This window comes from Emys orbicularis, chromosome 7 (genome assembly GCF_028017835.1).
Source record: "Emys orbicularis isolate rEmyOrb1 chromosome 7, rEmyOrb1.hap1, whole genome shotgun sequence".
NCBI lineage: Eukaryota > Metazoa > Chordata > Testudines > Emydidae > Emys > Emys orbicularis.
This window is the reverse complement of record NC_088689.1, coordinates 2,146,142-2,160,427: the sequence shown is the minus strand read 5'-3', so window position 1 is coordinate 2,160,427 and position 14,286 is coordinate 2,146,142. Positions and strand designations below refer to the sequence as shown.

General features: G+C 50.9%; 1 protein-coding gene across 1 annotated transcript in view; it reads right to left on the bottom strand.

Annotated features, from left to right (window-relative positions):
* Positions 1 to 14,286, bottom strand: part of ARMH3 (armadillo like helical domain containing 3) — a 171,885-nt gene that overhangs the window by 81,745 nt on the left and 75,854 nt on the right. The window contains exons 21-22 of the mRNA XM_065408100.1: positions 3,488 to 3,570; positions 2,321 to 2,447 (exon numbers count right to left, since the gene is read on the bottom strand). Coding sequence (XP_065264172.1) covers positions 2,321 to 2,447; positions 3,488 to 3,570 — 210 coding nt within the window. The remainder of the gene's footprint in view (positions 1 to 2,320; positions 2,448 to 3,487; positions 3,571 to 14,286) is intronic.

Sequence of the window (14,286 nt, the reverse complement as noted above, 5' to 3'; positions counted from 1 at the left end):
AGACATGTCCTTGGGCAGTGATTGGCTCCAAAGGCAAGGGCGGCATCATTTGCTTTGTGAGCACCACTGACTCTTTGGTACTTTGCATGGGTGACAAAAAATACAGGTAATTTACAACAGAGGGATAAAACCAGAAGAACATAAGAACGACCAGATTGAGTCAGACCAGTGGTCCATCTAGCCCAGTATCCTGTCTCTGACAGCAGCTGGTGTTAGGTGCCCCAGAGGGAATGAACAGAGCAGGGGAATTTATTGAGCGATCCATTCCCTGTCATCCAGTCCTAGCTTCTGGCAGTCAGAGGTTTAGGGACACCCAGAGCATGGGGTTGTGTCCCTGCCCGTCTTGACTAACAGCCACTGATGGACCTGTCCTCCAGAACAGGGGTGGCCAACCTGAGAAGGAGCCAGAATTTACCGACGTACATTGCCAAAGGGCCACAGTAATATGTCAGCAGCACCCAATCAGCTCCCCAACTCCCACCTCCCGCCCACCGGCAGCCCTGCCGATCAGCGCCTCCCCCTTCCCCTCCCCTGATCAGCTGTTTCGTGGCGTGCAGGAGGCTCTGGGGGGGAGGGAGAGGAGTGAGGGCAAAGCAGGCTAAGGGGAGAGGACGGGAAGGGGTGGACTGGGGGCCAGACCTGTGGCAGAGCCAGGGGTTGAGCAGTGAGCACCCCCCGGCACATTGGACAGTTGGCGCCTGTAGCTCCAGCCCTGGAATCGGTGCGTATACAAGGAGCCGCATATTAACTTCTGAAGAGCCGCCATGTGGCTCCGGAGCCACAGGTTGGCCACCCCTGCTCTAGGAACTTAGCTAGTTCTTTTTTTAACCCACTTATATTTTTAACCTTCACAACATCTCCTGGCAAGGAGTTCCACAGGTTGACTGTGTATTGTATGAAGAAGTATTTCCTTCTGTTTGTTTTAAACCTGCTGCCTATTAATTTCATTGGGTGACCCCTAGTTCTTGTGTTATGGGAAGGGGCAAACAACACTTCCTTATTCACTTTCTCCACACCAGTCATGATTTTATAGACCTCGATCATATCCCCCCTTAGTCTTCTCTTTGCCAAGCTAAACAGTCCCAGTCTTATTAATCTCTCCTCACACGGAAGCTGTTCCATTCACCTCATCACTTTTGTTGCCCTTCTCCATACCTTTTCCAGTTCTAATGTATTTCTTTTGAGATGAGATGTCATTTATTCTGCAGAGATTCAGTTCAATTGCAGTCGGAAGAAACAGCTATTTTAATGGGGGTGCTTCTCTGCATCTAGTCTGTAGTGCACCGTGGCTGGCTGGCTCTCTCTTACAGGTCTTCTAACCCCTGATATGTGCTTGTGTTACTCCCATTATTTACAATGGCAGTTACATGTTCACACTGGGAGTGGGAGTGACCGGGGGGGGACATACTCCTCAGGAGAGGGGCAGACAAAGAGGCACAGACATCCCTTTATCCGCAGCTTCCAGCACACAGGCATTAAACCAGCCCTGCTGTGGTTGTTCTTCAATGCAGGCTCGTTTGTGTACTGCTTGATTATGCCTCCACATGTTTTTTGCTTCTCTCCTTTGTTCCTTGCTTCCCTGCTGGGTTCACTTGGTGGTATTCCAATGCACTCCTCTCTCTTTGAAGGATGGTTTCTCCTTGCTTTGCCAGTGTGCGCATTCTTCTGTCCGGCTATTTCCTCCACCCTGCCCGTGGGTTTGTGGGGGCTGCTCTCTGGCTTTGTTCTGGCGCCGCAGGAGCGCAGTGTGTGATTTGTCCAAGGCAGCAGGTTTCTTGTCATGCATTTCTCAAATGCTTTTCACCCCTTTTGTTCACAATGCCCATTTCCCTGTGCTGATTGGTTCTGCAGCTTGTGTTTGCTCTCCAACCTCGGATGAAGGCATGTTTTCCCAGCTGGGAGCTCAACACGGCTTGGCAGAGACAAACTATAGGCTGGTTAACTCTACATGAGGGTTCAGGGTGTTTTTGATGACATTTCAATATCACATATTTAGTCACATGGGCAAATACATATTTGCATTAACAACACATGCTTGTTAGACAGGTGCCCTCTTGTACACCGTACTGGATCACTTGAACAGGCCTGTTCCTTTGGCGAAGAGCCAATGAAATTTACTTTGTCCTTTTGGAAAAGAAAAAATTTATTCTTTTCACAGATTTATCCCTTTCGCAAGTCTTAATTTACTGGGTATCTATGCAAATACAGAAACATGTATATTCACCCCCCAACCCCCAAACATGCACCGCCCCGAATATCTCACACAGCTTATTTCCTGCTTGTTTTTATCAATGGTATCTCAAATAGGCCACTCACTCACCCATGGAGTAGAGGTTATCGAAATTCTGGTGCATACGGATGATCTCGTAGTACAGCTCATCGTAGCTGCTGGGAGTTGGGAGGAAGGTGTCTCCGTAGGTGATGAACATGTTGAACAAGTTCACTACCTACAAAAAAATTAAAATTACAATAGGGGATCGTTACACAAAATCTAATTTACAAGAGACTCCAATCAGACCCAGATGATGTTTAAAACCTTCAGAGTAATAAGCCCATAGTACACTGGACAATATTCTTTTAGCCCATCAAAGAGTGGTCATACGCCACCTTCTTGCTCTGTCATTTCTTATGTGGAATGTGGATAAAACCTTAAGACAGGCAGATTTCTGATGCTTTGCGGAGTGGGGAAATTACAGCATGCACACCGTTACCACGACCCGGAAAACTGAGCTAACGAATTCGGAGCATGAGCTTGTAGAATCCAATGATCTACAACTCTGCCTGCTCCAGGGAATAAACCAGCCACCAACTACCTGGGATGAGAAAGGAACTTCCCTTAAGAGCAAGCTTATTACATGACTGAGCACCCATTAAGGGGTTTCTCGGACCTCCCTCGGAAGCATCTGCCGTGAGCTACTATCAGAAACAGGCCAGCGGCTAGCTGGGCCAGTAATTTTCTATAGGGAATTAAGACAAGCCCCCCCTCCCCCCCCTTTGTTTGGTTAGCTTTCTCTTTCCAGTTTCAGGGTCTCCCATCCCAAGCTGGCTTTTCCTGGTTTCTCCCACAAAACACACTTCACCCAGACTGGCAAAGGCAGGGAGACAACTCAATCTTGTCTACACCACTGGGCTTCCACCCCATCTGGGTATGAAAGACTAATATCTCCCTTCTCCTGCTTTTCTATCCCCCTTCAGTTCCCACGGAGCACAGATGTCTGGCAAACCACTGCCCTGGCCCCCAGCAGGAGGACCTCTAAGGTCCCTGGTACGAGTCATCCCAGACATCCTTCTGCCCACACCCCTCATCCCAACGAGTGTTGTCTTTGGGATTCTCCAATGTCGCCTTAGCATGCATAGGTTCCCAAGCTGGAGATCTGTACGTTGATCTCTGCACAGTTTAACTACCTGTTCAGCAGGCCAGCCCCAGCCCCCCACGGAACCTCCTCCTCTGGGCCATTCAACGTGAACCCACTTTCTCTACACTCACCAAGAGCGCCACGGTGAAGATGTTGTGTTTTGCCAATAGCACAGTCTCATTGGACATGAGGAACTTCAGCAAGTTGATCAGAGCTAAGGGAAAGGATAAAAGTAATCAAAGCTTTTTTCAAGAAGCCATTTAAATACAAGTGCATTTTCACCATCCTAGCCACTGGCCCAGTGATCAGGAAGTACTCAAACTTGCTTACGGCTTTACTAGCGAAAATGCTATTCTGCTCTGATAAATGACTGTGGAAATTGGCATCGTCCCAGGTTTATTCTCCTCCACCAACTTCCAGATCAAATCTGTCAGTTTCAAGTGGAGTTACTTGTCAGTCAAGTCTATTGACAATGAGGTTTTTCTACCTGTCATCACCTCAAGCTATGCCTGGAACCCGGAGAATCCAGCCGTCTCCTTTCTGCTCCATACACCATCAACATGAGGCTGTGCAATTAGAACTCTGTTGTCACTTGTGTTGACGACACACGAGGCAGAACATGCAGCATGGCTCTTCTGCGGCATTGCTGCCTCTGTGATGGTGTGATGGCACCAGTAAGGACCTGGTACTTTATTGTGCCAGTTATCTACGGCTGTGCAGGGAAGACGATAAATCCAGCTCAGATTCGTCTCCTGAAGACAAATAAATCAATAAAGGCTCATCCAACACTAGTGAAAGATAATTAGCCCTTTCATTTGAACTCAGTTAATCTAATTAAAGGGCTTTAAGCCTGTCTAATTTACAAAGCATCACTGCGTTATGAACGTTTGCAAAAACGGAAATAGACCATCACTATTATTGGTAGTTATTAGCATCAGAGATTTCCTCTCCCCCCCACATGGGATACGGTCGGGAACCAAAGCCTATTTTGTGGGTCTGTCTACATGAGATTCTAAACACAGTCTCTGCTCTGAAATCAGCCGCCGGGAATGGGGTTCTGGGACTTTAAGACAGCCAAATGAGGTGGACAGGACGTGCAAGTTAGGAAGCTGTAAAGGCAGATTTTAAAAGGCTGTTTATTATTTACTGATCAGTACCTGGAGCTAACAGCTTCACGTCAGGCTGAGCCCTCGGTTTTACAGGTACAACTTGGATTGGATTCATCTTTTTCAAAGCCAGCATTCCAGCTTGCGGCAATCCTGCCATCCAGCACATGCTGCTGCCCGTGACCCAGCTCAACCAGGCAACAGCAGCAGTAAGGCAGGCAAACAGCTAAATGAGGGCAGCAGAAGCAGGCTAGGAACAGCAATGGGTGCTGGAGAAAGACGGCTGCTGGAAAACCCACCCTGGAAGCTCCAGCGAGGTCTCCGGGAGACTCACTCAGAGCCATCACCCACCCGTATGTAACAGAGTCAACAAGCGAACACTGCGCACTTGGAAGGCAGGAGCAGGGGGGGGAGGGGGGGGAAGTTGCCCGTGTGTTGAAATAGTTCCTGTGAGTGTTCAATATTTGCCTCAGCCTTTGGGCAATACAGCACATAGGGACCAATTAATCCTTGGACAGAATTCACCCACTACTGCTCTCAAAGCTAGTCCTGTAACTTGTACGTGTTACACACATCAATTCTAAAGTCCCTTCTCAAGGACACGGGAGCAAACCAGCCCTGATTTGGGAGGGTGCTGTACAGAACAGGAAAACTAGCTTTCAGATGAGGCAGAACTACCAGCTCCGCAGTGGAAATAGCTACGGGACAGGAAATTTGGGGGGGAAGCAACAAGATATGGGGGAAATTGTCCATTTCTTTGGGTTTCCAGAGACTCAAGCATGCAGAAAAAGGAGTGAGCGACAGCCGTCGGAACGGAGCCTGACTAAAGCCCTGAAAGCTCTGCTCCCAATGCCAGAAGTTCACCAATATCAGCAGAGAGCCTCGACCAGCCCAAAGGGAGCGGAACTTCGCCCCCAGCCTCCCTCCCGGAGCACATTCCAATTCAGCCCCACTACAGCTCATCCTCTGAATCAAACTGTGGTCAGGGCCTCCATCCCACAGGAATTCAGCCCTGGGAGGACTTCAGGCCAATATTTCTCTGCGAACAAAGAAAGAGCAGGTACAGATGGGCTCTTCACTGGAGCCGAGATCCAGTTAAAACAGGTTTCCAAGGTAACTAAGCCTCATGGCGAACACTGCAGTCTCCCACAATCAGTACTTTGGGCTGAAGACAGCTGCCCTGCATCACTGTCACAGCAGCTTACGAGGCATTTCTGAGACGAGGGGCTATAAATAGCCTTGATTTCCAGCCTTGCCCACAGAAGTTCACCTAGCCACGCCTCTGGCCCAGGTGCTGCTGCTGAACTCACAGGAGCTGAGCAGCAAGGCGCTCCGGATTGGTCATACGTGGCGAGAAGATGGCCCTTGAACTACCTCTTCCCTAGCCTAGGAAACGCCCCCCCACACACACACACTTTCCTAACAGAACTGCAGCAGAGATGGATGTACAGTGCATAGACAATCCACTAAGCTGTATGAAACGCGCAGAGACAGTGAGCACAAATACCCTCTGTCATTAGAGGGCACTTCTTTTTCAAAAAGGATACCAGCCCTCACTTTTCAGGGCAGAGGCCAATTAACAGAGAGGGAGCTGGGAAAAAAACTTCTCCTCTGGGCAGGTTATTCGGTAATTGTTCACAAGGAGCTTTCCTGAATCTTCCTCTGAAGCATCTGGTACCACACCGGGTTGGAGACAGAATATTGGACTAGACGGGCGACTGCTCTGATCTGGACTGACAATTCCCGTGCTCTGCACATCAGCTTCACTCACTGTAACAAATGTGCCCACTTGCTTAATTTCCAGTTTCTCTGTCAGAAGAGGCAAGATCTTACTGCAGCTTAAAATCACTCTGGGAATCTGAATAGCAGCAAGCCATTGCCCACTCCAAACGTCTTTCTAGCGTGCTGGTTAGGGGAACAGACAAACTCGCAGCAAAGACAGCTCAGGGACTAAAGCCCCACCAGGCGTACGGTCACTGGATAGTTTGGCTCGTTGGGAAGCCCAGGTGTGGAAGACGTTTACGAAGCCCCCAGTTAGCAGGTGCACTGAACCAGTGCTGCCAATACCGTTAGCCTTCTGTCACCCAGGCACATCATACATCACACTCTCGGAAGGACTGTCAGTCCTAACCTGTAAGCACAGGTGTCCTAGGAGTTTGTTTAGGAGGCAGGATCTGCCGATACATTTCATGGTGTTTCCAGGGCAAATAAAACTTACAGAGCTGCTGACATCCAGTGCTCTTCAATGATGACACCGCCACTAAAATAACCTCGAGGGAAGGTACAGCGGCTGCACCCCAAGCTCTGAATAACTGAGCAGCCTAATGCCAGACGAAGTGCATCACCTCTTCCTCGTTAGAGGGAATTGCTCTCTACGTGCAGCACAGGAACAGCTTGCCCTCAGCCCAGCACCACGCCAATGAATTATGCATGTTTGCCCCCTGGCGGAGCAGCAGATCAATTTCTCAGTCATGGATGCTCAGAGAATCGTGGTTTCTGGTTGTGCTTGGTCACATCACCCAAACCTTGTGCTCCAGTTTTATTAACAGCTATGGGAAAGCTGCTAACGAGTGATAGGTTTGTTTCATGCATGAACTGGAAAATGGGGATGTTTCTACTAAACCACCTAGGTTCTCCCCTCCCAAGAGTCATCCGGCTTCTCCTGCCTTCCTGTGATTCTTTCAGCCCCTCACACAGCATGTCTGTCTTCCCCGGGCCTGACTCCCGGGCCCAGCAGAGAGGTTGCCACAGCTGCTCTAGCAACAAAAGCAGGGTAAGCCTTAACCTACCTAATCTGAATAAATGTTTGGCTTGGGTCTCCATTTTGTACAGCGCCAAGCACACTGGCAGTGCTTCCTAAACAAACCACAGGAAGAAAGAGCCTGAACTCCCACATGTACACCGACAACTTCAGGAACTCAAAGGTGGTGGGGCAGATCCTTATAAAAGGGGTATTACGAGAGGAGGCATGTGACTGGCTGCACAGGTGATTGGCGTCAGTCTCCAGGTCTCAGCTCTCAGGCAGTTTACTCTCCCAGGAATCGTTACAGCCAGAGGATGGGAAATAGGACCACTGGCATTTAAGATGCCCTCCTGGTTTACTAAACTGAAATTACTGCAGATTGGCGGAGCTTTCAGCTCCTACAGCACAGAGCTGTTTGCACAGACCGGCTCTTCTGCTCCTGGGGTGCCAGCTCCTCTCACTCCAGCCCCTGGAGAGCACAGGATTCCTCCTGCCCGACAGTCCCTCCCCTTCTCTCCCACCCCAACAGATTTTGCTTCCCTTCACTGCATAAAACGGACCATTTTCTCTGCGAGCCTCGTTTTGAACTGAAGTGAACTCAGCCCAGGAGCATCTGGGATCAGGAAGACGTTTCCATTCTAGTTACTGCCTCACCGTTCCTGGTCTGGATGCCGTATGTGTGGGGGGTGGGCTCTTTGCTCCCACGGAAGAGGAAGGCAGCAGAGCCCCTAGGCCAGTTGCAATGGAAGCGCAAACTCTGCCAAGAGCATTCGGGGCTCCGGCAGGCTATTGCACACCTGAGCAAAAAAAGGACTGGTCCCAAGAGAGACGCTGCTGTCGAATCCGGGGAAACGGACCGTGGGAATGGGGAGGAGCTGAGGCATTGCTTTTCCGTCCCTGCTATGCTCCCAGTTCAGAAGTCTAGTCCTCGGAATGGTGCACCAGTGGTCACCAAAGAGGGAGTGGGGCAGGAAGCCATGTGGCTCCCCTCAGCTAGCTGTGTAATGCCAAATAAAATACAGTATTGTGCAACTAGAGCCACTGAGCCCGTCAAACCTTCCAGCGTGGTCCCCGGATGCTCCTGGCAAGGCAGCATGGGAAAGGAAGCTCTATTTCCCTGCACAATGGACGACAGCTCCAACAGTCTCCCGCTCTCACGCCCCCTTCTAGAGCCAGGAAAGCAGGACATGGCGCTGCTTCTAACTCACCCCCGCGGGGTGTTCTCCTCCCAGCTTGGCCCCACGGGGGGCACCTGGCAAGGCAGCTCCTCAGAGTGCTCACTGGCTGCAGGCAGGTGCAGCCCAGGGAATTCCTCTGCCTCCTCTCTGGTGAAGCAGCACAGTCAGTCCACGTGACCTCTCTGCAGCCAGCCTGCTCCAAAAACTCCTGACGTGGATAGTGCCAGCGGCAGCGCCTGGCGTTCGAGATGGGCAGTAAGGAAGAGAACGGACGGGCCAGTGGTTAGCGCAGCAGGGCTGGACGTGGAAGACCTGGATTCAATTCCCTGGCCTGCCACAGACTCCTTGTGACACCACGGCCAAGTCACTTTGTTTCCTTGTGCTTCAGCGCCTCATTTGTACCATGGGGCTAACCACATGGCCCTGCCTGCTTCAGAGCAGGGTTGTGAGGCTCAATACAGTGACGACCGCGAGGTGCCGGTACGCTATGGGAATGAGGGCACGGATGGCTGTGAAGGAGCAGCGCAGTCAAGGCAGGAGAAAGTTGTAACCTTCACACCGGACAGAGAGTGAATAAGCTTCCCACACCCAGCAGCAGCAGACAAATAAACCTGGGCCTGCTTCGCTCTGAGTGCCCCATCTCCCCAGGTGGGGAGCAAGTGCCCAGGCCTGAGATATTTTCTTCTTTTAACCCAGGAGAGCTGAGTGTGGGCGTCTGTCGGGGGAAGAGTCTGAGCAGCAGCTGCTTAAACCGCCGAGGCCAAAGTTGAGTGGGCTTTATGAAGAGATGGGACATGCGCTCGGGCAGGGCTAGACCAAGCAGGTTCGCTGAGTTAGTTCAGACTGATGTCGAAGAGTCCCCACCCCCTGTGAGCAGAGGCAGCTGATCCCGGTGCTGGACAGTACACACAAACACCAGGCAACGTCCCGACAGCTAGTCTAAAAGCCACACACAGACGGCAGGACGCCGTGCAGCCCAGAGGAGGAGATTGACTCATTAACGACTGACTTTTTGTAGACATTGTGGAGGCAGCAGGTTGTTGGAGGATCTGAGTGAGGAGCCCCTGGATTGGGAAGGTGTTCATGGAAACAAGGCACGTGGCTGGCTGTGAGAGCAGAAGAGGATGCGGAGGTGAAAGGGGGCTTGCAGTACAGGAGGAGGTCCAAGATGCGCTCCAAGGTTGTAAGAGTGCTAGTACGACCGATGGCGAGGGGGTTGGTATAACCCACTGCTGGGGGCTGGGAACCCCACCAAAAGGAGCACTACGCTGTTCCTAGCTCCCAGCGCAGGTCAGACGTAGTTAGCTGGCTGGCAATGGACAGTGGTTTGAGAAAGCAGTGGAAGGCAATTCCACCGGGGCTGGTACAACTAGGCTGCCCCCTGGCTAAAGGGAAGAACTCCTCCCCATGCTGGTGTCCAGGAAAGCAGATCAGGAACCAAACGATGAGCAACACCCCAGGCTCGTGTATGAGAACGACAGATTAATTAACGTCTTCCATCTGAGGACCTCATAATAATGAATTCAGCATCTCAGCCCCCTTGTGAGGCAAGGGAGTATTACCAGCTCTGTTTCACGGGTGGGGAAACTGAGGCACAGAGGGGCAACATGACTTGTCCAAGTCACACAGTCAGTCAGGGACAGAGCAAGGGATGGAACCCAGGAGTCCTGTCTCCTAGCCCTGCATATCAACCACCAGGCCATCCCAGGAGAGAACAGCACTTCCCTACCACCTTGACAGTGGTGTTGTGAGGATCAATACATTAAAGGTCTTTCTAAATGGGGACAAAAAGGGAGACCCCAGAACAATACAAATCCACAACCACAGTAATTGTGATGCCTGAAGAAAGGCTTGAAGGCAGGGAAGCAACAGGGCTCGACAACTGTCTGTTGAGGTAGCCTGAGTTTGTTCCTAGGGTGGGGGAATTGGTCACGTTAAGTGTGCACAGAAGCTTTGCAAAACAGTGATCAAACCACTCCTCGGGAGATGAAAATTGACAATAGGGTCTGACGGGAAAGAACTGCCAGCAGCATTCTCAAGAGACGGGCTTCGAACTGGAAGTGTGAGCTGGAAATAGCTGCAGCGCTATTACAAACTCATGCACCAACGCTGCCCGAGGCAGCGTCTAGCCCAGCGTCCAGGGACAAGGTAACCAGTTACCCAGGGGTGGTGTGGGTGCTGGCCCACTTACTGTCAATCAGCGGAGACCCTGGGGGCGAGGGGTGCTGGGGAGCCCACAGACGACAGAGGGATACATTTAACGCATCAGCTGGCTCGTCCCTGGCTCTGAGCGCCCACATGTGTGGGGAGAGGAAACCTTCTCACGGGTCCTGACAGAGGGCAGCCCAGACACCAGCGACTGCCCTCGTCAGCTGAGGAACTAAAGCAATAAGGAGTCCATCCGCATCCCTGCTTAACGCCTCTCGCGCCCCTTTCCCCGCTCTGATAGGATGGGGACTGATCGCCGGCTCTCCTGCCCTTTGCTCTTCCCAATGGGCCTCTCCCCCGCTGTGGCTTTACAGCTACAGAAAGACGCCTGAGCCTTTTTAAAGGCTGGATTTGGTTGCTCCTCTAACAGCTGGATGCTGCTGCTCCGTTTTCCACGGCTGACTGCGTTCAGCGCCGAATTCCGTAACTACGGTCAGGTTTTCGTGCTCAGCTGGTGCCTCTCTCAGGGGTCTGGACAGTCTGTATTGGCAGGCTCCCCATCACCTGCTCCTGTTCCCCTCAGCTCCCCAGGATACAAGAGTCACTGGGCTGAGAAATAACTGCACCAGCTTGCCAGAGCCGGCAGTGGGCAGGTGGGGGGAAGACAGCAGCAGCTCCAAGAACTAGGCAGCCTGACGTAAAACTGCCCCAGTAATTTCTTCTCTCCACAACCCCCGTGGTGCCTGTCCCCTGCTGCCCCACCCCAGGTCCCAGCCACCAGTGGAAGTGGGGGAAGTAATGGGAACGTTACCAGCTGGGACAGAGGCCAAAGCAGTGGACTGGGGCTCGTTTGAACTGCTCTTTGATATCACAGCAGTTAAGACAAATTGAATTTTCTAACTTTGGGCCAAGGTCAGGTGAACCCAAAACTTTTTGTAAGTCAATAAAACTGTGATCTCATCCGTAACAAGCGCAGGCACTAGATAAGGCGGGGCCAAGCTATTTCTACCCTGGCCAACCCTCCTGAGCAGGGTACGCTCAACGTGACAGCGCAGACTCATTCACTGAGCTAACCAGGCGCCCAGGAAGGGAAGGCTGCAATAGCTTCAGATGGGGTCCTCGGGCAAAGCCATGGCCAGGAGCTGTAAGCGACACCAGCAGCACTGCAACGGGCTCAGACAGAGGCATGGGAGAAAGGAAGAGGACATGCCGCGGGAAGAAGTGGAACTAGGAAGAAGTGCAGCCTCTAAACTGATGGTTCCCAAACTGGGGGTCAGGGTCACGGCGATCCCTACTGTGCAGAGGATGTTCTTCAAAATGGCACCTCCATGCTGCCTGGGGTCCTGGCGGAAAGACTTCATTAAAATGGCATCATGCCAGGAAAAAAATCTGGGACCCTCTGCACTAGAGGAACTAGTCAGACCACATGGACTCAGGAGCCAGCAGCATGCCCATGACACAAAACTCGATGTATCCTTCACCACATACAACCCCAAGGACCCAGTGCTGGGATGAGATCAGCTCACAGAGGAAAAACAGCCATCTGAATCTGAACCCAAGCAAAAGAGAGGTGATGCTGGTGGGCAGAGGAAAGCTTTCTGAAGAGTTTTCAGCCATGGTGCAATCTCCTTTGGTTACAAGTACACAGCCACAGTTGGTCAGTTCAGTCCATAGTCTGAACACTGCAGGGAGTCTCCTTAGCAACACAGGCTACTGCGAGCACATCAGACCTGACCTCGACGCTCCACGCTGGCTTCCTATAGAATTTTTACTGAAGTTCAAGGTCTCGGTCCTTATCTTCATGCTGCTCCATGGCCTGGGACCCGGGAATGTAAAAGAACCTAGAGCTCCAGGATGAAGACCATGGCCAACAGCTACACTCTGCTGCCACGATGCAACTCTCTACAATAAGGGTGAAGTTCATCTGTGAAGAAGACAGAACCTTCTCAGGGGCCAGGCCAAGCCTGTGACATGAACTCCCTCCAGAACTAAGGACGATCACAAACCTCACCATCTTCTGCTCCAAGGTCCATGTTGCTTTGGGTTTATGTTAAAGAAGGCAGGTCAAAGAAACATGCATATTTAAAAAAAAATCACCTACCAAAACAAGCCACTCCACTGCATATTCTCCCCCTGGGGAGTGGCTGAGAGAACAAACACCAGCTGTGTAGTCACGTGAATGAATGCACGTCTCAAAGGCACTCCGAGGCTACAGGAACGAGTGCCATAGAAGAACCTAGACAGAACAGAGGAAGGGAAGCGCTCACTCTACGAGGCGGCCAGCTTCCAGCCCCAGCTCTCCAGGCTGCTGAAGTCTACAAGAAGCTGAGGGGGCTTGGAAAGCAGCAATGCAGAGTTTGTCCAGTTTTGCTGTTAGGTATTTGAAAGGTCAAGTCTTGTGTAATTTACTTTTCTTTCACAACGCTGCACTTGGAGTAATACGATCTAGCACAAGGGAGCTGAACAGACTTTCCCCCCGTATCAGTCATGGGTTTAATTTCACCCAAATGCACAAGCTCTCGTTCCTCGTGCCCATCCGTCGCTGCACTAGAAAAAGCCAGGCTGACCAAGAGATCATTTACTATTTCCACTGGATGGCTATGTTCAAGGGGCCTCTTCTTCCCGTTTGCAGCAATCTCTAAAGCTTGGAAGCATTTCCTTCCCTGCCTCTGTATCCTCCTGGCACAGACACTGGTGCAGCCACCATCATTACTGGGTCAGCTGGAATGGGACAGCTATGCCGAGCGATACATAACTCTCTGCTCCTCCGGAGCCAGCAAGCGGTGCTCACAGCCCGGCTCTGCCGGGCCTCCAGCCCTGCGTGTATTTCTGAATGAGTACGTGGACACTCAAAAGCCAGAGAACATTGGTCACAATAAAGTTTTATCAGCTTGAAGGGAGGTTAAATTTTAGGCCTTTACTTTCTTTTACTAAAACCTCTTTCCAAGCCATTCACCATTTGACCAATCGGCTCTTCAGTCATGCTCCTGCTGGCAGCTGCATGCATCGTATCTCCCACCTCGCCTAGCCGATTCACTAAGACACTTGTTACTCCACTCTCCCCCCGTTGTGCTTCCCAGGCTAGACAGCTACTGCAGCCTGTGACAGTCTGGAACGAACTGGTTCAAAAACTGCCCAGCAACACGAATCAATGAACTGAATCGGTCTTGATCCATTACTGGAGTACAAGAAATGACATCAGGGACAAATGCTCTTGGTGGTCAATACCTGAGCCCCAAACTCCCGTGATTAATAATGCAACCTGAACGATGTACTGATCCAGTGAGATTGTGTATTACATGTATCGAAAGCCAGTTTTAAAATACCTTTTACTGTTTCCTTGTCTCTGCTCAGTTAGTAGGGCTGCCATTTTAATACTTTCCACCAGCAAACTTTGCACTTCTATAGCACTTATCCAGGGAACCCAAAGCCCTTGCCAAAAGCAGGAATTATCCTCATTTTACAGATAGGAAAACTGAATACAAGAAAGCTTAAGTGACATGCCCACGGTCACAGAGCAAGTCGGCATAAGGAATAGAAACGAGGTCTTTTTAGTAGCATAGAAAGAATCTGCTTCGCTATTAGTATAAAAATCCTGAAAGACAGAGTTCCGGCATTGTAGAAGGTGCTGTGCATTTCAAGTGTTTTCGCTTTAACAGTGGGTTCAGCAACTGTTTGAATTAAGCAAGATAAACATTAAGAATTTACAGCGCTTACCTTACAATAATGGAGAAACTGAGTCAATGCTTTCTAAT